We start from the raw sequence: 26,756 nt of genomic DNA, 5'->3' as shown, positions 1-26,756 counted from the left end.
ACGCCTTTAGTGAATCTAAAACCACGTACCTCATTATTAAGAATTTATATTTGAATAAATATCCAAACTATAATGAAAATAATTAATTTATAGCTCGGATATTGTTGTTTATATGTTAATTAAGGGTGCATTTAAAAAATAAATACTAAACATGAAAAAATAAAGGTTTCAAGTGAGAAAACCTCTTCAGGGCGGGCACGCTTCCTTTTATAGAAGAATTTGGTGTTTCTACTCTCGTTCTAGACAAGGACAGTAGATACAGGGACGAGAAAGCAGGGGAAAACAAGTTGGCAAGCCAAAATATACCTCTCCTCGGAAGAATTGTCCCTAGTGGTATTAATTTATCGAGATAACCCTTAAAGATATATCTCCGCAATTTAGAGTTATTTGTTAAAAATATTAACCCATTTCTATCCCGCCCGGTATAAAATTTTAATTATAATTAAAATAATTGAGACGAAACGACCAATTTTAATTTATTCAGAATATCATAAGTTAAGTAGTTACAACAGTAAGTTAGACGTACTATAACAATGCACAATTGAATTAAACCCTTTTACAGAACAAGTTTATCAGTTAAATATAATACGAAGCAAATTTTAATGAAAGAAATATCTACAGAGGCTTTTTGGAATTACTCTCTTACGAAATACTTGCCGCATCTTTAACGCTCATTTTATTTCAACACTCGCCCTTGATGAAGATACCGTAGATATCTGGTAGTGGACGACTCGTTCACTTCCTGTTGACGTTGTGACGCATACCACATGAAAAAGACCAATGCCGTCCAATTTCCAATATCATATAATGACTCGCACACCCAAGAAATCATTGACTGCGTTAGAAATCGTAGATATCCAAATATCCACACCAAATGTATTTACAAGAAGCAAAAACCTTACCATCAACAAAGCACAGAGAGCCACTTGACGAACCGCCAGCTCTTAAAGCAATTTACGTTAAATTATCTCCTTTGAATTAACAGAACTATATATAGGTCGTTAAAAAAGTGGACCACCCACAGGGTCTACCCTTTAACCCTCTAATCTCGGCTGACTGCGCTAAAACAAGATTTAACCTTTAAAAAATACCAGATTAGACCTTCATAAATTCATTAATAAAAAAGACTTTATTACCTATTATGCTTACGATGCCTGTCTTAATTTCAGTGAATCTAAGGAGCTATCGGTGGTTCTGTGGTAGAGCGCTCGACTGCCAAGCCGAATGGTCTGGGTTCGAAACCTGGGTGGCGCATTTATTTTTAATCAATAGAGAAACGCTAAAGTAGAATTTCTTCGATGCAATAATTTCAATTTCAATTCTATTTCAATTAAACCAAAATTTCGTACTCTATTAAATACGCTTCCGATAAAGCTGAAGGTCTAATTTTCAATAAGGCGTAACAAGTGTCGGTGGTTCTGTGGTAGAACGTCCGCCTGTCAATCAGGAGGTCTCGGGTTCAAATCCCGCCCGATGCGATCGCAAATTGATACTAAGACGAATACCGTGTACAACTGGTGGAAACCCTGCCATTGGACGTTGAGAGGTAGCATTACACTCAGCACTCGGTCCGTCCCAAAGTCATTAAGAAGAAGTTGGAGAGAAAACGCCCATATAAACACAACAGACTCAACATGCACAACCATCAGAACACAAACACAACAAATTCAACACTCACAACCTACTCCTAAACTTTACAAAAACGTAATACACCAAACCGTCACGACGGTGAGCGAAAAAACACCATCCAAACCAAACCGCAAATGCATCCGTTAACGCTCACCGTCACACGGTGGTTTTGCCAACCCTTTGAGAAACTGCGTACGCAGTGATTACACTTTGCACCGAAAATGCGAACGCGTTCGCAGTCCTGACAGACAGACACACCCACAGACCCACCCACAGACAGACACGGTCGTTGTATAACCCCTCCTAGGGGACTTTGTCCCCTCGGAGAGGTAAAAATCGATTTTAAACGTCTTCATATTCATGGGGAGTTAGATGTAAACAAACCGCGGTCATTGTTAAGAAGTGGTTCACCATGGACCGTATTATTGTAGTTAGTTTTTACCATTTTGATGTTAAATTAAAAATAAAACTACGATCGTAAATTAAAAAATGCCCATTTGTTTTGAACACTTAAGCCTCGTCAAGAACCGCTAAAATTAGGTGACCGCCATTTTTTTGTTTACAACTAACTCTCCTTGCGTTTAGGTCGTTTTAGGTGATATATTCCAACAGAGGCCCCCAATACACTTTCTCGTCCCTGTATCTACTGTCCTTGATCTAGACTAGCGCCATGAGCGAGAAAAGAGAGAATAATAATAATAATAATAATCAGCTAGGCTAATACCCAAGGCACCACCTTAGGCCTAAGCATGGGCCAAATAATGATAAATCCAGGACATGACTCTATGCGAAAAACCCGTCCAACAGCGCTAACACCCGATCACTATTGCCCCCTATTGGGGAAAACGCGCGATCGCGGACCTACGTCATTTTGGGGGCAAATTTTTTAGGGACAGTTTTCAAAGATAATACACGTGGTCGTCGTAGTAAATATCCTGGAATATTTATTCACAGTTATCATATATAGTTTGGTCAACTTTGGTTTGGTTATTAAAGTAAGTACTTATTTTTATACGTACTAAGTTCATAATTAGTATAATATATATAATTATTTAATATTAAACATATACTTTCCTAGAATCGTTAAAATTTTTCAAAATATGAGGGGCCAAATATGGCAGGATTTTCGAATTACAACCGCCACTTATTTCCGAATTCCGACTCAGTCATCACTAGATGGCGTTCGGGAAACCGGAAACTTGCTTGATTTTGCCCCCAATTTTTTTTTCCCCTTTTCCCCCCTACTAAAATGGCCGCCTGTGTCTTTTAGTGGACGGCCGATTTAGTACGCGTGAAGGTACCAGAGTCATGTCCTGGATTTATCATTATTTGGCCCATGGCCTAAGTCATCAAGCGACTTTTGAAACCTTTAATTCAGGTGGCCGGGTTACAATGCGTAGGAGACTATCAAACAAGGAGGGTTCTACTCCCTTTAATCACCACGTATCCATTTGCAGCAAGAACGAGACGAAGAGCCCTTGGTACCGCGCCAACGACACGGAGCCTCGCAACGACGCGGCCAAAGAGGCCTTCGAAGGCCTGATGATTCTGACGGCGAGACTGCCGGACACGCCGGAGTACGAGAATTTCTCGACGGAGGTAAGAGAAATCGCCAAAAGCAAGTACAACTTCGACTACGGAGAGGCTGGAATCAACAGCTTCGTCGCTTCCTTCCACGAGGCGGTGCTGCTGTACGCCTACGCTCTGAGAGAAACGCTCGACTCCGGTTCCAATATCACCGACGGGATCGGCATCACCAGTCGCATGTGGGACCGCGTTTTCGAAGGTAAGCGACGTTTGGACTAAAGAGCGGGCCCGGGCCCCGGCTAAGCTATCATCTTCGGGGCCCGTCGGAACAGTTAATTCCATACGCTTTAGAGGGAGAAACGCGACAGGAAGGTATTTCGTTTATTCAAACCCGGGCCGGGCCCTGGCCTTTTCTACCGGCTCCCCCTTCTCACCGGCCCAATTAGAAACTCGTTTTCGAGGGAGAAACCCGATAGGAAGGAACCTCGTTTATCCAAAACCAAAATATGATATTAAATATTTAATATTACAAATAGTTTGCAAAACTGGTCGAAAAACCGCGAGGTATTCTGGTTAATGTCAAGGTCATCAAATCTTGACTATTTCGGTTGAGAATACAAGATAGCAGCCGATAAAGCAGCCGACCAGTTAAAAAAACAAAGCACGTGTTTTAAAATTTTCTAGTACAGCAAAACCACATACGTCAAATTATTTGGTATTTCATCAATTAGCTAGACCGGTTTTTCATCCCAAAATATTAAAAAAACTATTCGATTTCTTAAATACGCGACCAACTATTCGACTTTTTAAATATTCGACCAAACTATTACACTTTTAAAATACTCGACCAAACTATTCGACTTTTTAATATTCGACCGAACTATTCGATTTCTTAAATATTTGACCAAACTATTCGACCGAACTATTCGACTTCTAAAATACTCGATCAAACTATTCAACTTCTAAAATACTCGATCAAACTATTCGATTTCCTAAATACTTGACCAAACTATTCGACTTTTTGAATATTCGTTTTGATATTTTCCATGCCTAGAAAACGAGTATTTATATTCACACCTCTTCAGAATTGCTATGCTAGCGGGTTTTTTTAAATAATGCCTCCGACGGTGCCAGGCGCGTCAAGCCCAGTGAGAACAAGGCTGAATACAGAGCGGAATAATTTATTGAGTATCTAGTTATGGTATCCTTCGACAGGACGCCCCCTCGCGGTGCGTAGAGACATCTCCAATATTCGAAGAAAGTTTCGGCCACTATCGCGGCTGCCGAAGAGAAAGCGAACTTCCAAGCACATATTCTATTTCCGAGAGACCTCTCCTCCTTATCTCTCTCTCTCTCTCTCTCTCTCTCTCTCACTTCTCAATGGACGAATCAGGTAGTCCAGTTTGTAGAAAATGCGCTTAATATAACCAAGGATATATTTATTTATACTTAAGGAGAATTACTATGTTGAAACAATCGGCGAACATCAAGGTAGGGCTGTGCGAGTAGTGGTTTTACGCAATCGAGTCAGGTTTCAAGTATTAAGAAATTTTTCATCGGGTAGTCGAGTCGGGTTGTCGAGTATACGATTATTTCAAAATTTTCCTTGTTGTAGAAGGCAAGTAGTCCGAAAAACCCGTTCGGGTACTCGAGTCAGTGGCGTAGCTAGGGGGGACGGGGGAAGCCCCCATCGGGTGCCACCCGTATGGGGCCGTTTTGGGGGTGACACCCGACCGTGAAATAAATAAAAACTTACAACACCTAAAGAAATGATAACAAAAACAGTTCTTCGAACTGAAAAAACAGTTTAGAGCTCGTTAAATGTGCAGCCTTAAAGGGACATATATTATTTTTATTAATGATTAATATGTCATATTCATTTAAAGTATTAAAAAATATTCCTGTGAACAACAGAATGACGTCATTCCGCCTTTCAAATCACAGTCCACTGCTCCTCCAATTTTTAACACAAAATCTTTGATCCAATTTTGCCCACAAAGGTATCCATATTTATATTTATTTTCTTCCCTACACATTTAACATTAAAATTTTAAAATTTATTATTATTATTATGTATTATTTATTTACTGCAGTAATCTGCAACAAAAAATAAAATAATAATAATAATAAATTTAAAAAAATTATGTTAAATGTGTAGGGAAGAAAATAAATACAAATATGGATACCTTTGTGGGCAAAATTGGATCAAAGATTTTGTGTTAAAATTGGAGGAGCAGTGGACTGTGATTTGAAAGGCGGAATGACGTCATTCTGTTGTTCACATTAATATTTTTTAATACTTTAAATGAATTTGACATATTAATCAACAATAAAAATAATATATGTCCCTTTAAGGCTGCACATTTAACGAGCTCTAAACTGTTTTTTCAGTTCGAAGAACTGTTTTTGTTATAATATATGCCCATTTATGAGACGTGGTGCTTTACAAGAATTACATCCCAATTTTATTATTTTTTTAAAAATTAATGCTTTCTAAAATTAAAAATTAAATGTTTGTAGTGTCACTAATAAAAGTGCCAAACTAAGGCCTGCATAGAAAAATAATTAAAAACTCAAAAAATATTGTTGTATTAGTTCAAACCACATAAAAATTATTACCTTTGCTGCGCAAATACTCAGCCCGTCGTTTTGCCTTTTTCTTTTGTTTCCTTGGCATTTCAAATTTTAAAGCTCGAAAATGATTAGTGTTAAACTTAACAGCTGATAGATTAGTTGAACCAAACATAACATGTACACGAACTGAGTCGAAGCGGACGCATTTTCGGGAAAATTGGTTTTTCTCCCCAATGCTTTTCCTACGGGAATTTTTTATCCTAACTGTGTTGCAATTCTGAGACTTTTTAATAATTTTAGTGTTTGTACTCAATTTGGAATTTTTCATATGATTTTTAGTAAGTTTCCAGGTTTTATTTAAGACTACATCCATAATTTTCCCGTAATTATTTCGCTCGTAATCTACTTTTAAAATCGACTAAAATTTTAAGGCGAGGAAATGAATTCCCCGCCTTTGGGACCTGTATTTGTGCTTGGCCTCGGTTTTCATGTTAGACTCAGTTTCCCGTTGCGCATGCGCGCCAATCTGAAACTTAAGAGGGAAAATGGATGCCTCGAAACCGTAATTTCCTGGCTTCAAAAACTTATATTTTCTCGGCGTTATTGATTAAATTATAAATCGTGAAAAGACGGGCCTATGAAGTGAAACACGCTGATTTTAAATCCGTTTACAGAATTAAAATACGACCAGTGGTTGAGGTTAGAGCGCGACCCAAAAAAGGCCTAAAAGTCTCTCAAGCTGAGTTGACGTCTTCCACGACCAAACTGGTAAATTGCCAATATACGCGCAGCAGAGGTGGAAAAGGGGGAAAAGATGGGCTCTAAATATACTCCGCGGCCGCGGAGTATAGAGATATTTCACGTCGTCTGCTTTCCCTAGCTTTGGCAGTGTAATGGTCGCCATTTTGAGCGGGTTTCTCAATACGAAAAAGCATTGGTGACGTAGACCCCTATACAAGTGAAATATCTCTATAATGAAGTTCTAAAAACTTTTTTACACGTTTTGACTAGTAGGCCTAAGTAGCCACCATGATATCCGCACCGGTTGCCACCCATACTAGTTACGCCAGTGAGCTTGAATACTCGAATATTTAGAAAAATCTTTAGGGTACTTGATTAATCGACGAGTTCTAGTCGGGTAGTCGAGTAATTAAGAAATATTTTAAATAGCCTAAATGGAAAAATGGATGTTAGGTAACAACTAGCAAGTTAAAAAAGATAAAAATAACTAACAAAATGCCAAACTAAAGAACAATACGAATCCAGCCAGTCAATTACTCAAGGTTATGGAAAGGGATTTTTGCTTGGATTTATTTCCCCCGTTTTTCTACCCAGGTGACTGACTATGACAAAGAGATTATTGTCGAGTACTCGACGAGTGGTCGATTACTCGAATATTGTCGGCGGGAAAAAAATTCGGCGAGTTTTACTGATGGCTTATTTGAGTATTCGAGTACCCGATTAAGGCAAATTTCTGATACTCGATAATCGACGAGTCTTTAAAATTTTCTTGTTCGCGTTCGAGTATCTGACCTCAAAAATCGTCGGGTACTCGATGAAATACCGGTTTGGTGCGATATTTTTAAAGGGAAGGAGCGTGCTGTAAGAGCGTCAGCGGAATTAACCAGTTTCAATCAAAAATATCACAAGTACAGTCACCTTCATTAGGTTTGACTCGCGCTTTTATTTTATCGCAATTGGCCAAGATGGTACTTTTGCGCGAGACTCATTTTAAGAACGCGCTGCCTTATTCAGTGCCAAATTTTTAAACCGATAGATGGCGGTAATGTTATTGAAACTGGCAAATTGGGAGCAACGTTAAAATCATCATTCTAACGACGTTTAAACACAGACCACCTACCCCAAGAGGAACATGTATTGCTGGTAGTAATTAATTTTTCATGTCTCGAATGTGACGTGGCTTTTTTAAGAGCACGCCATCTCACGGCCAGTAGAGGCAGTTTTAAAGGTACAAAGACGATCACGCTTGACGATAAAAAATGTATTGTTGAAGCTGGCTCACGCACGACTTTTTCTTTTTTATTTCGTTAAATAAAGAATAAATTTTGGTTTTCTGACACATTACCACCAATGAAACACCTTTTTTCTAGGTTGATGCAAGTCTTTCCTGGAATAGGTGGTCTGTGGTTTAAATAAATACATTCTGGATATTACCATGATATTATAATTATGTTCCACTTAAGTATCTCAAGCTCATATCTTTGGATTGTTAAACCAATTTATAGCAACCTATTTCTAGAATGACCGGATATTTTTGAGGTTAAATTAAGAATAATTAATGCCTCGACGTTATAAAGAGCTCGTGCAAGGAGCCGTGACGAGAAGTACTTAAAATTACCAGCGTCATTAATATATAATTATCCAAAATGTGTAGAGCTTATAAAAAAATTCGATTACAAAGTAATAATTATTAAATTTTTAATAAATTTTAGAAAATTGCATTTTCGCCGCATTAACTCAGTTACGCCACCTACCGCTACTTGCGAGAAAAGTAAATAACTCACCTTTCCGAGCGCGTGCCAGATCGAGTTTACCCTCTCGTCGGGTAATGTAATTCGAGAGCCGCCCGCTATCCATTTTTAGCGCTAGGAGTAGGGGAGTTTAGGGAAAATGGAGGTCGTAAATATATTGGCGGTGGTTGCTCGAGTTACACACGTTTTAAATAGTTGTGGGTCACCGTGGGTGGAATCTAATTTTAACAAATTTGATATCAATTTATAGAGAAAAGACTCTTCTCAACGCTGGTCCTTTAAGTGGTGCGCTTTTTGTTTTTGGCATAACTTCAGTTTTACGTCATTCCACACATACACAATAAAATCAGCCCGATATTTCATTGCTAGAGGAAAACTCGGCTCAACATAGTCATAGTACAGAAGTTAACGATAATAGTTAGTGTAGGGAGCTGTTGGCTCGCGTGGCATATAGGAGCAACAAACACAGCACCCCACACGAGGAGAACGCAACCCATCAAAAGTCGTGCATTTTCTCGCGAACAATTTTCATTGGTTAGACGCTTTAGCGCCTGCTGCCGTCGGAAGGGAAAAATTCGGAAATTGTCTTCCCCCCGCCCGTAAAACGCTCAGCATAAAGGCTCATCCAATGAAATTTGTACACAACACTGCATTAGCATGTTTAAAGGTTAGCTGCGTTCTCCTGATGTTTGTTGCTCCTAGGCGTGGCATGAAGGGCTTGCAACCACCCTCCTACGTATTGTAACCCGGCCACCTGAATTATTGGCTTTAAAAGTCGCTTGATGACTTAGTCCTAAGGTGGTGCCTTGGGTATTAACCTAGCTGATTATTATTTATTATGTACTGTAGTAAAAAAAACCTCGGTTTACTTAAGCCGGTTCATAGGCCTCCTTTGAAAAGTGTATTGAAAGGGGGGTTTTTCGTTTGGTATTTGGGGAAATTTCAAATAGCTTAGCGTGGTGTGTAGATTTCTTGGAAAAGCTCGAGTTGGTTTTGGCAGAGTTGACTCATGGATAGTAGATTTTCGAGGATCGGTAAAAAGCCTGGTTTTTAGCCCCCGTAAACCAATCACACTAAGGGATAAAAGATAAACACAAAGTAAATTTTTACGCCAAAAGATATTTTTTTCACGTTGTTATAGATTAAATATGATATACTAAATATCAGTTGATAGTTTTTATTGAATTAAAAAACCAAAATTAAAAATTACTAAAATATAAAGCGCCAAAAATTACGTAACAATATCAACCGCATTAGATTGCTATTTTGAAATTTTAAGGTCACGTGGTACAAACGACCTTGCAAGACTCCCTCGGAGTCTCTCGAGCTGATTGATACGCGGGGAGAAATAAAATGCACTGTGGAAGGCTATCGAAAACCTGTCCTCTTAATTTACTGTCCATGGTTGACTCAATCGGAAATTAAACTAGCCCAAAAATGTTTTTTCGAAAAATAGCCCAGGTTCTTGCTAATTCTATAGCCAAATTTCCAAGAAATAGAGTGGAAATATTATTGAAGAGCTAATTTTTGGTCAAATAATTATTATATTTAAACAATAAAAACCAAAAACAGTATAAGTTTTGTTTTTATCAGAATTGCGGTCTCATATTAGGGTGAACTTTACCACGATGCCGCTATATCGCCTCCTTTCAATTCAACTTTTTTTTTTAGTTTTACACATTTTACCGTATAATTATTATAATAATAATAATAATCAGCTAGGCACCACCTTAGGCCTAAGTCATCAAGCGACTTTTGAAGCCATTAATTCAGGTGGCCGGGTTACAATGCGTAGGAGGGTGGTGGCAAGCCCTGCATGCCACGAGATCGAGCCAACAGCTCCCTACACTAACTATTACCGTTAACCTCGACAAGTTTTTATGGAAGGGGAAACCGAAGAACTCGGGGGAAAACCCCTTAAACCCAACCAACCGCCTCCCACCCAAGCGTCCCCCCCCCCCGCAAAGCGTTTGGAAAAAGGAGCCCAATCAGGCGAGAAAACCGCCCAGCTGGCAACTCTGGGTTTTGGAGAAAGGGCGGCTCGCAAAGGCTTATCTGGCAAGCCCGTAAAACCTATTTGGGGGAATAAAACAAGTATACAGGAGTTGCGGAGAGCTGCGAAATCGGTTTCGTCAGTGACCGTGAACTCGCGCGAGACGGAGGGGTTCAAACGCGACTAGCGCCAACTGCATTCGGAATTTTGCAACTATTCTCATTTTATATCATTGTTTTCGCGTCGTCTGGTTGGTTTTGAAACATTTCAAAATTCTTTGCCCCTTTTTCCAAAATGACTCGTATTTGTTTGGAGGAATAAAACAAACTAGACGACGGGAAAACAATGATATAAAATGAGAATAGTTGCAAAATTCCGAATGCAGTTGGCGCTAGTCGCGTTTGAACCCCTCCGTCTCGCGCAAGTTCACGGTCACTGACGAAACCGATTTCGCAGCTCTCCGCAGCTCCTGTATACTTGTTTTATTCCTCCAAGGTTTAATAAGTAAAACTGCGAAATCTTACTCGTGTACGGTGTACCGGTTACATTTTGTAAATAAACAATTGTATACAGTGAAATATCTCGTTGTTTACGTAAATATTCAATTAATAACATCACGTTATTTTGAGAAAATACTCTATTCACGACTTCACGTAGGCTGCAAGGGCGAAATTGAATTTCGAGGGGCTGGACATTCAGAAAACATTGTACTATTCCCTCTATTTGCGAATGTTGCAACAATCTAACTGTACGTTTAAAAATATCCAAAGATTTGTATTTTGTTTTGAGAAAAATTGTGGATTTTTAAAAAATGGAACGATTATGTATTTTGAGTGGATTTTTCGATTTCTTTCGAGAATTTGATTTATTTGTGGATTTGTTAAAAAATCCTGGATTTAAAATAAAATCGTAAGTCCATGGATTATTGGATTTTTCTGGAATTTTTCGGTGAGAATACGGGATTTTTCAGAAAGTACGACCCCTCGTTTTTTATATTTAACTTTCTTTAAATATTTACAAAAGATTTATTTAAACTTGGGGGAAAGACTAAATTGAGATTATTTTTAGCGTTGCTCCCAATCCCCCGAATGCTCCAAATGTAAGCTTATCTTATCAAATCAGCCTGGTATCTCAATGGTTCGCTGAAACTGACGTTTTCCTACGCGATTAAAACACACGCTGGCGACGTTTTCGTTCCACCCCCACTCGTACTGGGGAAATTCTACCACGATTTGTATACAGGGTATCTGCATTTGATGGGCCCAGGCATTTTTCTCAAAAACTATACCATACTTTCAGTATGTACTCTCTCGGGGGAGATCGTTGTTATTTGTTATTTTTTAAAGGATTCAGAAGTGCAAAAAAAAAAAGCTTTCGGAAATTCAGTTGGCATAAATTAGACATTTTGTCGACCCTAAAAACTACTTTTTCTTGTTTAATAAAAAACACCAACTTTTTGTCCCTAAAAACGTGTGCGGGGTCTTACTGTAATTCCTTATAAAATTGCACTTGTTCTAACACTTAATTTGTAAAGGTAAAGCAATGATTTGGCTCAAAACATGTTCATTTTTCACAGACAATCATTACAATAACATGAGGCGTAAAAACATGTGGGTAGTACCAACTTGTTATTTTTCATGACCTATTATTTCAGTGACAAAATGTACGATTTTGACCATACCAACTCCATTAAAGGTTTTCGAGTATGCTCTACAACTTACTCATTGAAACTTTTCGTCTACCACCTAGCGTTCAAAAACTACAAATTCTAAAATTCACAAATATCAACGATCTCCACCGAGAGAGTACATACTGAAAATTTCACATTTCTAGAAGGTATAGTTTTTGAGAAAAATGCCTGGGCCGATCAAATAAAGACACCCTGTATAGTACAAATAAATACAAGGATTTGACCGCTTGATTTAGGAATTTATAAAAGGGTCTAGTCCCAAAGTTTGTTGTCGAAATTATCTGTACACAAAGGCCTAAAGTGGGGTTTGCGCTTATCAAATTCTAGACTTTATTATTCCAGTATATGCCTTGCCCTTTTATACTTAATATAGATGGAATATTAGTAAAGTAGCCTTGGATATACGACGCGAAAATACCTGCAAACGCTTCTCAAAGCTCACACCTTTCGAAATGTTTGTCATTTTAAACGCCCCCCAAAAATAAGCTTTTAAGAGTGTTTTAAACGCGAGATCCCATCCAACAGATCCTTTGCACTTAATCCGGCCACCTTTGCAGCTAGGAGCAACAAACACAAGGAGAACGCAGCTAGCCTTTAAAGTTTAAACCCGCTTACGCCGTGTTGTGTACACATTTCATTGGACGAGCCTTTACGCTGAACGTTTTACGGAAAGGGGGAAGACAATTTCCTAGTTTGTAGCAGCCCAATTTCTGTCAAAGTGAGATCAGTTACAAGTTTTAAACCGATTCTGGGTGCTACTTCGCGAAGCTATGACGGATGAAGCGCTTGTAAGTTGTTGTGATAAACCAGGGTACACGCAGAATGAAAAAAAAAAGTGATTAGACGATACTAAAGCGGCGATGAAAAGCCCACAGAGTCCCGGTTAATGAAAAAAGCACTTGCGAGTTATTTTTTTTTTGACAAACCTGAATGTCCGATGGAGAAACAAACTGTTTGGACGATATTACATCGATAGTTAAAAGCCCATAGGAATGCAGTCCACGCTTTCTAATTCGTCGGCGTGAGCCCTACTGCAGCGTAATATTATTATTATTATATTATAATTCTAAATAACGGTCAAAAACGCCGCCGATCAGTTTAGTAAAATATTTTCGGTGACGTAATCGTCGGTCATTTTCGGTACTATGGAGATACAGGGCGGAAGGCAGGCAAAGCTGCCAGAATTCGATAGACCGAAAACGGCCAACTCTCTCAAATGTTTTCCTTTTCAAAACGAAAATTCTGCGGCGTAGCTATCGACTAAAGCAGCGTTCAGACTATGTGAAAATATTACGTTAGCATCGGTCGTGTCGTTTCGGTTATGTTGGTCGCGTCGGTTCGTTCATTTCCCTGTTCAGAAAGGAACCAACCTTGCACGGAGATTAACATAAAAGGTGATTGTTCATCCAATCAGAACTCAGTGATAACGGCGGAAAAATTGAAATAATGTTTTATCCACCTCTGATTGGTTATAGTATTTCGATGGTTCTAACGGTCGCCACAACCTAGAGGCATAAGGCTAATTGTCTGCTATGAACTTTTTGAGCTTTAAACCGAGACGCCATCTAGGCACAGCGGCGGCGATCGGAAAACATTTCTGTGGGGGCACGAGCAATTAATTTTTTATCCAAAAATCCATATACTTAAAACTTAAGCAAGAAAATGTACAGCTCGAAATTTTTCTTACTAGATATATATTTTTTAAAGTGTTCTTTCTAATATCTCATCCGTCAATGAATACATTGTTAACAAAAGTTAAGTCGATATCTGTAGAAAAATATCAGCGTACATGGATAGATAATTAAGCCTTTCTTGGCCAAATACATTACGAAGGTATTTAAGAAGGTATTTTAGGTAAAAGAGGGTACACGACGAAGCGATTTTTTGTTTGGACGAATCTATCGAAATCAATTTTACGGTTATATCATTAATGCTACTCGCATCTGCAATCTCAAAATAACTTCTGTAAAAAGACTGAATTCGGACCTAAATAAAGGCAGTGAGATTATATTTTTTCCCTGATTGCTATTTTTATCAATTTTATTTACCTGTGGGGGCTCGAGCCCCAGAGCCCCCACGGGATCGCCGTCGCTGTCTAGGCAGTCCTCAACGAAATGAAAAAATGTAAACGACACGCGCGAAAATTTAAAGTCTCCGTTGAGAAGTCTGAACGGTGTAAGCAATCGAGAGAACTGACACGATCGACGCAAACGTCATATTTTCACATAGTCTGAACGCTGCTTTAAGACTATAGCGTGCCATCCTAATGAATACCAGTCGTTTCTCAACGCTCGGTTGAACTACTTAATTAGAATAAAGTAGCTGGATTTAAAACGCAAAATTGAAAGGTTTTAGATTGACCGTAGCTAGATAAGTCCCCCCCCCCCCTTCAATCGTCGGGAAATCTGTACAATACACTGGCATGTTACGGAGAAGCCGAAGCTGGTCCTAGGGGCAAGGCAGCGCCTGATATTTGAGCGGTATATCAGCAATCACTATGATGGGCTCCGACGGTTACCACTTGTTTACTGCCAGCGATAAAGGTTCGCTTTATTGAAAGAAATGGCGGAGGATACTTCGCAGACTGTCACATTAGATATACGGATCACGTTCCCTAACCAGAGCCCCCTCTCTCGTGGCAAAGGAATTCCCGAAAACATACAACCAGAAACCTTTCGTGTTCGTTTCTGACTATTTTTCGAAATACAAATGGTCCAAGCGTTACCTAGGAAGTGGTGTTAGCGGTATCTAGCCAGCATTCTCAGCTTCTTCGGGAGTGCGGGGTTACGCTAAGCCGCTTTATCGCTGACCAAAGAACGAGCTAAATTATAGAAGAGACTCAACTCGAGATACGATCCTTTGTAGTTCTTCTTTCGTCTTTCGGGGAAGCTATTTTTGCTTTTTCGTTGATATTGTGGTCGCGATTCTGTTTTTTCTTGAGAAGCTACGTACTGTTCGAATCGTAGGAACATAAGTATATTATTACTTTCCGTAAGTGTGTTAGTCGTGTAATTTGACGTCATTAAGGACACGCGGATACTTTTCTGGACCTCGTTAAATATTATATAATAGAGGACCCTAGTGACGTTCACGGCTGTGGGGCCCTGATAAGAATCAGTTCTTTTACTCACCTCTACACATATTCAAAGACAGTGCCGGTACTAGGCAATTAGAATTACCATATTAAATATTTACTCATTATTACAATTACCATATTAAATATTTACTCATTATTACAATTACCATATTAAATATTTTCTCTTTATAACAATTAACATATTAAATATTTACTCATTATTACAATTACCATATTAAATATTTTATCTTTATAACAATTAACATATTAAATATTTACTCATTATTACAATTACCATATTAAATATTTTCTCTTTATAACAATTACCATATTAAATATTTACTCATTATTACAATTACCATATTAAATATTTACTCATTATTACAATTACCATATTAAATATTTACTCTTTATTACAATTACCATATAAAATATTTACTATAATTACCATATTAAATATTTACTTTTTATAACAATTACCATATTAAATATTTACTCTTTATTACAATTACCATATAAAATATTTACTATAATTACCATATTAAATATTTACTTTTTATAACAATTACCATATTAAATATTTACTTTTCATTACAATTACCATATTAATTATTTACTATTTATTACAATTGCCATATTAAATATTTACTCTTTATTACAATTACCATATAAAATATTTACTATAATTACCATATTACAGTTATCATATTATTTTAATAATCGATAATAATTATCATATTATTTTAATAATCGATAATAATTATCATATTATTTTAATAATCGATAATAATTATCATATTATTTTAATAATTGATAATAATTATCATATTATTTTAATAATTGATAATAATTTTCATATTAATTTAATAATTGGTAATAATTATCATATTATTTTAATAATTGATAATAATTTTCATATTAATTTAATAATTGGTAATAATTATCATATTATTTTAATAATCGATAATAATTATCATATTATTTTAATAATCGATAATAATTATCATATTATTTTAATAATCGATATTAATTATCATATTATTTTAATGATCGATATTAATTATGTGTATCAACTATCTGATGCTGTAACAGGTATTGTTTTGGTGCACAATAAACAATTTTTCATTTCATTTCATTTCATTTTAATAATTGATAATAATTATCATACTAAATATTTTTATATTTGATAATAGTTATCATACTAAATATTTTTATATTTGATAATAATTATCATATTAAATATTAATTAATTTTTTTTAAATTATGAAATTAAATAATTTAACCACCGGCGAAACCTCCTTTTTTCGAAGTCTTTAATTAGGCAAACAGAATGCAATTATTTGAAACAACCATAATTTGACAAGGTACAATTCTTTCGTCATTGCATTCGTATATTTTTCGCAAGGAAATACATGTATATGGAGCGCGATAATAAATTTTGAAATTCCTGGACGTCAGCGTCCCCAATTCAGAGTTTATCTTCAAAGTGGGAATATATTCAGATGACGAGGCCATTTTTCACGCACTTTTTCGATTTTCTTTTAGAGGCCATACAATAGAAACTACAGAGTTCGTCTTTTCGAGCCGCGAAAGTGCGTTTTCAATATCCTCAAATAGATCTTTTTATAAAGTAACGTGGCTTTCTTGTTTAAATGCTACTCTTACGTCACAGTCTCTTACCTTTACAAGTCTGTGAGCGCGCGCTACAGTCGCTAGAGGAGAAAAGCATGTTCTAGGGCGCGTGACTGGTGCTCGGATTTCGATTAATTTTTATCCATGAATAAAATAAGCTCGGCGATATTTAAATAACCAATAGTTGAATAAAAATTGTGCAATGTTTAAATAATCGAAAGTGAATAAGCCTATTATTTAAATAAAACAAACAATTATTTAAATAAATGCCACTTTTATTGAAATAAATGCTTGGTTGCGTAAAAAACATAATTAAATAAGTTAAAATGATACTCTTTTTACCAACGTTTTTTTAAATAAATCGGAAAATTTGTGGATAATGAATAAACAATTCCGCGCAATGCGCGTGACGTAATAGCAACATTTTAACCAATTGGGCAAGACCACTTTTTATTTTATAAAATCAACTATTCATTGATTCCAGCGATAGTGCGGAAAATTTCACATCGAAATGATCAAAGAACAACGTTATCGATCAGAAACAAACCCTAGTCGCCAAATTAATTAACCATTACCCAGACGAAAATTAAAATTTCAAACCAAATAGTTACGGTTTGTTTTATATCAGAAGTATATTCTAGATCTTTTTCAAGATAAGTATTATCAAATCAGACAGAATTTTACGGATACAATTTGAGATCAGATTGTCGTGTGAGGGGATATTATTTCCTAAATGATTTTTTTTTCAAATATCTGAAAATGACGAGCTGAATAACCGGATTAGTTGAGCCCTATTTTTTAGATATACCATTGTACCTACACTCCAGCTATGTAGGAATATTTTTTGTTATAAATCATATTTTGATTACGAACTTTCAGCTAATAACACCTGGCATCATCTAATAGAACTATATTGCTATCTTGGCGAAATAAAGGCTTGACATAATACCATCATGGTTTTTAGGACACCCACAAAATATTAAATGAATTAAATCAAGATTAAATTGATCCAATCATGATTAAATTGATTCAATCGTGATTAAATTGATTCAATCGTGATAAAATTGATTCAAACGTAATTAAATGGATTCAATTGTGCTTAAATGGATTCAATAGTGATTAAATTAATTAAATCAAGATTAAATGGATTCAATCGTGATTAAATTGATTAAATATATAGTTATTAAATGGATTAAATATATAGTTATTAAATATATTAAATATATAGTGATTAAATGGATTAAATATATAGTGAATAAATGGATTAAATCGTGAATAAATGGAATAAATATATAGTGATTAAATGGATTAAATCGTGATTAAATGGATTAAATCGTGAATAAATGGATTAAATCGTGATTAAATGGATTAAATCGTGAATAAATGGACTAAATCGTGATTAAATGGATTAAATCGTGAATAAATGGACTAAATCGTGATTAAATGGACTAAATCGTGATTAAATGGATTAAATCGTGAATAAATGGATTAAATCGTGAATAAATGGATTAAATCGTAAATAAATGGACTAAATTGTGATTAAATGGACTAAATCGTGAATAAATGGATTAAATCGTGAATAAATGGACTAAATCGTGTTTACATGGATTAAATTAATCAAATCATGATTAACTGGATTAAATCACTCATAAATGGATTAAATAACTTATAAATGGATTAAATAACTTATAAATGGATTAAATCGCTTATAAACGGATTAAATCATTATTAATTGTTTTAAATTATTAAGATTAAATCGAGATCAAAATTATTAACTCCGCGAAAAACTTCACCATTACCACAAAAGCATTTCAACGATGAGATCGTATGGTCTTTAAAGTTATTAAATCATGGTTAAATCTTTAAATATTGTATCATAGTTATGAGAACAACCTAATGCAGTTCGAAAAATTCTCGTTTAACTATAGTTTTGATCTCAATGATATATTTTATAAGCATATTAAATATTGAATTAATTGAAATGAATTGTCGTAGACGTGAATAAGTTCGGGTCTGTGTAAATTCTATCCCCACTGCTACTATTGTTGTTATTAGCTGTTAACAATTTTGAGAACGATTACAAAGCCGAATTTAATCCTTTGACACCGAGATGAACAATTCGCAAATTACTTACGGGGAAACAAACATTCAGATCTAAGTCATTAGAGGTTCGATTTTAAGGCTTTTATTTAAGCTAGATGGCGGTAATTAAACATTTTAGCGGAAAGGGAATAACTTATTACCGATTTATTACAAAAATCTACTTAAAACATCGCTTTAAAATCATTTTTTACGTAAAAATTATAAAGAAAAGTTAACCTCGGGAAAAATTCAGCATATGAAAGAAACACGAAAAAAGAAACACCGTTTCAGACTGTTATCGCCATCTGGTAGGACTTCGGGTATTTAAAAACTGGTCTCTAATGACGTTACCCCTGTGAAAGTATCTTTACTTTTAAGGGAAAGATAAAAAAGGGTTGAAACTATGTCTTTAAGTAAGACTTTAATTAATTTGGAAGCTTGGACTAAATAAATTAGGGACATTTCGGCTACTGTGCGCTTGTCCAATTGTATCACAAGGAGCGGCCATGTACTTAAAGGCCTAGGTTTTTTTCTGCCTGTCCCCCTTTAAATTAACTTAGTGGAGCACAAATACCCTGGTGGTAGGCCAACCGCTGAACATGTTGGCCTAATTTAAAGGGGGACAGGCAGAAGAAAACCTAGGCCTTTAACATTCAAGATTTAATGTCCTGTAAGGGTACAGCCCTTTCGTAACAGGGTGGTTCATCTTAATTGGGAGCACGGTCAAACTAAAACTATTCTAACCAATCGGAAGTTCATTAACTTCTGGGGTAAGAAATAAGGTACAGGTAAAATATTCCTCGTGTATAAGACAGCCTGACGATAATGATAAACACAATTTTTTGTGGATCGAATCGAATATCAAATATTTAATTAAATTGATATTAATTAATAAATTAAATATATAATTAATTTAATTAATTAATTTAATTTAATCGAACTTCAAATGATCGAATATACATTTAAGGGAAACTACTAAACCGGCTATTTTAAGCTAGAAGGTGAAATAGAACTAATGAACATTATTTTTAAGGGATTAGACAGTACTACGTGTAAATAAACAAATTTCAAAATTATAATACCATCCTACAGCAAACTAATATCACGAAAAACGCCTTAAATTTGACTAATAAAATACCTATAATTTATAACCCCCATTTCAACCTAATGTAAACTAACATAAAAGGTAACAAAAATATACACTTACAATGTTACTAAAGTCCAAACAACTATTCCCTTTAGCAGAATCTTCATTTTTTTCTCTTAAAACAGTACTTACACAACTATTCGATCATCAACTGAAAATTCTATCAAATGCAACTACTGCTTAATGAACCTTCGAACAAACAGTATTCGATCAAAACTGTATTTTTCGTACCTAAACCCTTATGGAAGTAAGAGTCCCTCTGTGGATCTGGAATACATATAATCCATTTTGAGTGTAAAGTAAAATTTAGACATATAAAGCTAGGAGCAACAAACACAAGGAGAACGCAGCTAGCCTTTAAACACGCTAAGTCAGTGTTGAGTACAAATTTCATTGGACGAGCCTTTACGCTGAACGTTTTACGGGCGGGGGGAAGACAATTTCCGAATTTTCCCTTTCCGACGGCAGCAGGCGCTAAAGCGACTAACTAATGAAAATTGTACGCAAGAAAATGCACGGCTTTTGACGGATTGCGTTCTCCTTGCGTGGGGTGCTGTGTTTAATGCTCCTAGATATAAAAATGCGAAACTAGTTACCGTTTAAATTAGTCAAACCCACGAAGGGACTGAAATGTTTTATTCGAAAAGGAGTACATTTTTGTCAAGGAAAGTCGTTATGTGCGCGTCCTATAAATGCTAATTTCTCATTTAAAAGGAAAGCACTCAAAGATTGTTAGTTCAAATATCCCAGTTGTGAATTTTCGGAAAGATGAAAGCGAAATAATCAAGTTGTTTCGAACTTTTCACTCTGTTAATTAATTTCAATATCTCTTGAAGGTATCACTGGAAATGTTAGTATGGACAAAAATGGAGATAGAAACGCCGATTACTCTCTGCTGGATATGGATCCGAACACTGGAGAGTTTCAGGTAAATTCCGACAGATGGAGCTTCCTCAATTTCTTCATCGATTGGTTTCGAGTTTTCCACAAAAATACACCTATATTTAAACTATTAAATTTCTAATAGTTATTTTACAGTCTTATTTGGTAGCCTTATGCGAATATTTTAAATAAGTTATTACGCATTTTTATATTTTAGTACTTAAATTCTCAAATCTAGATGGCACTTCTTGACGCAGAAACCGAACCAATCAATACTTAGCTTAACTTGTGCGAATTAAACTACATTTTAAGTTTATTTTATTATTGGCTGATATCGTATTTGTCAGGCTTTTTTTTATTGAAATGAAAAATTGATATTTAAACTATTAAATTTCTAATCGCGATGTAAAAAAGCATTGATTTAAGTCACGTATTATACTTTAATGTATTTATGAAAATGTAGGACAAAACTCGGTAAATAAAAAAAATCGGTTACTTTTCCCGTTCAACCCGTAAAAATTGTAAAAATTGATGCTTAATCGATTAATCGATAAAATTGGTTATCGGTAACCGATCTCGATCTGAAATCGGTTTATGCCTACATTAATATATTTCCTTATTTATACTGAGTTTATCGATCGATTAAAAACGAAAACTTGGCAGCCAACCATGTAACCGACATTAGTTATGTAAAAGTTGAAAGTTATGAGCTATCACAAAAGCGCCACCTATCCATTTCTTTGGAAAATTATCTTACTAATAATCTGTAAAATATCTTTCTTAAAATCTGCATTGGTAGTATTCCTGTTTAATCGTTAACTTAACTTTTCACCGATTAATCGAGATCGACCTCAAATAATTTTATGCACCCTCTAATTTAGTTTAATTGTTACACTTAATTATTTTTTTTAATATAGGCAGTAGCGCATTACTTGGGAGTAACTCAACAGGTGGTGGGAGAGCCTGGTACGAAAATTCACTGGCCCGGAGGTAAAGATACGCCTCCGAAGGACACTCCAACATGCGGATACGACGGATCGAAATGCCCATTCAATGGCAAGGATTTTACTAAAACATTTCATGTTTAAACGTCGATATCATAAGTAACATAATAAATATAAGTATGACCCTTGCTCATGTTTATTTTTCTCCACCACTGACTAATCCTAAAATTTAGTAGTGTATGCGGGATTCTTATTTCGTATTGACAAATTTGCTTAAACTTGAGACCTCTAGTGGCAAGATTTGTATTTTCGAGTGAAGATAATTTTTTTGTATCGATGTTCATTTCCCATAGCGTTACTACATTTTAGCAAGGATCCTATATGTTAGAAGGATATGAGGCGAGGGACGAAAAATGGCAGCGCCGTCGCTGAGTCATGCGCGATAGAGAATCCGTCTTTAGATTCCGTCAAGGACAAAACATGGAGGAAGCACCGCCAAAATTTGTCCTTGAGGGAATAGAAACAAGACGTCCCACGTTTAGAGGCTCTCTTAATAGCGACGGCGCTGCCGGCGTTTTGAAAACACGGGCTGGCTGGAGGGCTACCTATCCTTCTAACATATAGGATCCTTGATTTTAGACGAACTTTAAACGTTTAATTAAGGTAATTAAATATGGGTTTTAAAAAATGAAAAAAACCGTTTTTATCTGCTATTAATTTTAATTAGTTTTGCCAAATTAAGCATTAGGGATCATTAAGTATGAATTTGTAGTTTAGCTAAGCTTTGACTTCAGAATGGTAAGCGATCTAGCGGAGGAAACGAAATGTCGATATTCTTCTACCAAAGTTTCATACTTATTGGTATTATGTTACTTATGTCGATGCTAATTACTCGATTTACTTCGACAGATATGCCACAATGGGCAGTGGTCAGTATGGTGTTAGGAGGTGCAGTCGTAGTTTTGACCGTCGTTTCATTTTTCATCTACAGGTATGTTTCGAAATTTCTTCTTCGCTTTATTTTCGTCTTGTGTGTGATTAATATCGCTTTACAGCGCCATTGTTAAAGAAATGATCGAACAAACAAAGAATTTCTAACAGTTAATATTAATTTAGATTAATTCTTGCATAAATATACTTCGTAACATATATATAAAGTAAAATTTTAAAGCATGTCTCGGCTCTAAAAAAAGTAGAAAATATAACTGCGGAAGGTACTCCTAGACGGCGTCACCTTCCAGTAGCTCTAAAAGAAAAGCGACTCGTCTACCATCTATTGCTGGATATGCGTACTAAAATTGATAAGTTAAGTAGAAAAATTAGACAAATTATTGTATATATAGCCTATATTACATATTAAACATAAGTATGACACTTCCTATATAATTTTTTAATGATAGTCTGTTTCGCCAATGACAACGTAAACCATTACGTACCGACGGACTGACAACTCTTCGCGAACTGCTCCTAGGAGGATGCCCGTAAAATCGGCGACGGTCCGCCGGCAGTCTTTTCGACGGACCAGCCAAGGCCTATTGAAAATTGAAATTCTTTATAAACGCTGGCTCCATTCCAGAAGTTAGGTTTTTTTGTCGAATTTCAAACGCGTGTACGCTCGTATTTCTCGCCATCAAACTAACCAACTATTTTTCCAACGGAAAGAGTAGGAAGGGACGAGGTTCCTGTTCGGAAACTTCCTATTTCGCAAACACTCCACGACAGACTATCATTAACCGAATTCGTTCTGTGCCTTACTTATGTTTATTATCCACTCATGGTGTAACTAACTTGAGATACATCTAAATTTAGAGACATAATAAAAGAAAACTGAGCACAGTGACCAAAGTAGAGGTCGGGGATGGTTAACTTTTATTCAATAGATAAAGCTCTCAAAATTATTCGTAAAACGTTTTGATCAAGTAATTTATATTTCTGTATTATCCGATTAATTTTTTGATAAATTTGTAAAATTAAACGGAAAAACGACGTTTTTTAGATAAAAAGCTCAAATTTTACGAATAATACTTGTTTTTTAATCATTTTCCGAAATATTAACCGATAAATTTCTTTTTTTACATTTTTTTCCCGAAAAAAATCAATTTAATCGTGGATAATGATTAACCGTCCCCGACCTCTAGACCAAAGTTTCTAGTCGTTTACGCAAACGTCTGCAACGTACAGGAGATTGGTAGATGTCAGCGTAAACGCCTAGAAATGGGTTTGCTGAAACTCTAATCCCTGAATCTTCCAAGAACAGGCAGACTCCTAGCCTCCGGTTAAAAAAATTATTTTTATAGCCGTACAAAAGTAACAAAACTAGTCTCGAAAATTTTAAAATGCTTATACCATGAACGAATAGTAAGGAGGGAAAATTATTGGTCTGAGCTGGCTAGGCAGTGTAATTCCTCTTCCTTCTGGGGGCCGTTAAAATAAAGGGGGATATCGTGGTAGACTTTTAACACGTGACACGGAAAAACTGAACTCAGTGTAGCCATCTATCGGACGGTGTTTATTCTGATTCTGAAAACAAGAAAAGCGCGGAAGAGCCAGGAGAAAATTAAGTCAATGCTTATGTATAAATATTAAATACAAGAAAACGTGAAAAGTTAACAAAGTATAAATAATTTATTTCTAAAAATATGTAAATTGCTATAGCGCCTTAACAAGTGGTATTTTAATTACAAAAATCTGAAATGGGAAGGTACCTTCATCTTTCTTTTTCTGTTGGGCCTTAGTTATTTTCTTAACTTTTATTTTACAATAAGGGTGATCCATTATCATGAAAGATTTAAACTTACCACGTGATTTCCAACGGTTTTAAATGTAAATTCTTATTAATAGAGGACGCGATTTACCGATCGAGTATAAAAACGTCTACCACGCTCATCCCCCTTTTCTTCAATGGCAGCGGCGAGTTGTCACTACGGTGTTGGATTTAACGCCGCCCTACTATTCCTTCATGCTTATACGAGGTCAATGCTACATTGGAGGATGTTACATAATACCAGAAATACATTAACCGAAATGATCAGCGTCCTATTCCTCTAACACGGGAGGCAAGTTCCCCGTTTTTCCCAGTAGCGGCGCTAAGGTTTTTTCACAGGTGGGCTAATTATTTGGTGGCCCCTAAGAATTTTGTGGCCCTTATAACCATGGAGTGTAGCTACACTCCATTTTACAAATTTAGTGACCCCTTATAAATTTTCCAAGAAGCGAGAAGAGCAAGGTCGTTTTCTTCGTGCGGCTCTCGTCGCGTTTACTGGACCCCTATGACGTTGTATCTGACCTGGAGGGGATACGTGCATGCCCGGGGTATTTCCCTAAATTCCCTTTCTTTTCTTTCTATTGTCCATTCAACTTTCTATCAATTTCCGCTCCCTTCCTCCCGAATCTAAGTGTTTATGGTCTACTATTGAGTAAACAAATTGATTTTTTTCTCAGAAATTTTTTTTCGCAATAAAAACAATTTCTAGAGATAAAGAAAATTCATAAATTGAAATATGTGGCCTCTTAATTATAAATATGTGGCCCTTTTAATAGAAATATGTGGCCCCTCTCAGAAAGGCAGGGGGGCTAAAGCCCACTTCAGCCCACCCTTACCGCCGCTACTGGTTTTGCCACACCTTAGTGGCCGGATGTCGTCTTCCCCTCCTCGAAAAGAGAACCTCCCCACTCCCGCGGCGAAGGTTTGAATACGCTACCTGGCGACGGCCGAGCGAAACTTTCTCGAAAAACAAATAAATAAAATATGATGCTGGGGAAAAATTCGAAGTGCATCATGTATCAGCATATGTAACATAATTACTCATAAGTATGCCTCTGTATAACATTTCCATTGAAAAAAATTCAATTAGACCTTGTTTCACGCGGAACATACATTAAGCGGACCCAAAAATGCAAAAATGCTTATAATCCTTGCGTTATTGAAAAGGTTACCATGGAAACGCGCGAGGAATTCTCACTAACTTCCGTTTCCCATCAGTAAAGTTGATGACGCGTATTTCGTCACGGAATTGTAAGTGACGTAATTTACGTCATCTCCCGTGAACAAGGTTTAATTAATGAAAATACTTTTGTGGCATACTTATGAGTGATTATGTTACATATGGTATCAGTGAAAGAAAAGCTGTGACTATTAGAAGAAACGTTCAAGGAGAGAATAGCTCAAACAAATATCATCGTGATCAGTTGCTATTAATTAATGAAGCCCAGTTAACGACGAATAAAAAATAGACTAACTTGACTACGATCAGAATTATACACCATAAATATTTGTATTATTTTGTTATAATAATTGTACTTGTTTTATTTGAAATATAAAACTAAATATAAACGTAAAGGTAGCCTTACTCGTAAACGAAATCATAATTTTTATTTCTTATTTCTACTAGTTATTTTCTCGTGGTTTATTTCAGTTTCTTCTTCTTCCGTAGCCTGCTGTTTCTTTGGTCTTCCCATATTCTTTACTACCGCAGGCCTAAATATTTTTATCTGGGTTTCATATATCTTAAGTAGCTCCATTAAGTAATTTGTATATTTTCTTTTTCTAATAAAACAATGTATTTCTCGGTTCTTTCATACATAAATGGTATCGTAAGATTAGCTAAAAAGGTTTTTAATTCATCTACTTTTTCCATTTTGGCCAGCTGCTCCAGCTACCGCCTTCCACAGTTTCACAGTTCCACTGACCTCTATCAAAAACAAAACACGGCAAAGCCTAGGTTTGCAGACCACGTTTCTCACGATTTCCTTCGATGAAATATTTTATCTTAGCCTCACTAGATGGCGGTCTAGTTACCCTTTGTGCATTCGAAATTTTCCTTGCAGTCGCGGGAGGCGGAAAATTAACAAGGCCTCGCCATTTAACCCTCCCCTGTCGCACGGGGAAATTGCCCCCCAATAAAAAGGAGGTCGTTGATAATTTCGGTTCATGTATTTCTGATAATACCCCTAAGTATGACACTTGTAACCTTGCTCGTGCATTTTTTCTTACTTCATCCTTTCTTCACCAAAGATAACTGAGTAAAACGACTATCAACTCAGAACCCTGAAGATTAACACTCTATGTGATTTGAATTTTTCGATTGG

At 36.0% G+C, this 26,756-nt stretch overlaps 1 protein-coding gene across 1 annotated transcript in view; it reads left to right on the top strand.

Moving 5' to 3' along the window:
- Nucleotides 1–26,756, top strand: part of LOC149922888 (atrial natriuretic peptide receptor 1) — a 151,109-nt gene that overhangs the window by 13,077 nt on the left and 111,276 nt on the right. Inside the window, exons 3-6 of the mRNA XM_090162321.1 lie at nucleotides 3,087–3,415; nucleotides 20,679–20,770; nucleotides 21,642–21,780; nucleotides 22,578–22,659. Coding sequence (XP_090018447.1) covers nucleotides 3,087–3,415; nucleotides 20,679–20,770; nucleotides 21,642–21,780; nucleotides 22,578–22,659 — 642 coding nt within the window. The remainder of the gene's footprint in view (nucleotides 1–3,086; nucleotides 3,416–20,678; nucleotides 20,771–21,641; nucleotides 21,781–22,577; nucleotides 22,660–26,756) is intronic.

This window comes from Leiobunum rupestre, chromosome 11, assembly GCF_980474605.1.
Source record: "Leiobunum rupestre chromosome 11, qqLeiRupe1.1.hap1, whole genome shotgun sequence".
In the NCBI taxonomy this organism is placed as follows: Eukaryota; Metazoa; Arthropoda; class Arachnida; order Opiliones; family Sclerosomatidae; genus Leiobunum; species Leiobunum rupestre.
Note: the sequence above shows the minus strand (reverse complement) of the source record. Positions and strands in the feature narration are given on the sequence as shown.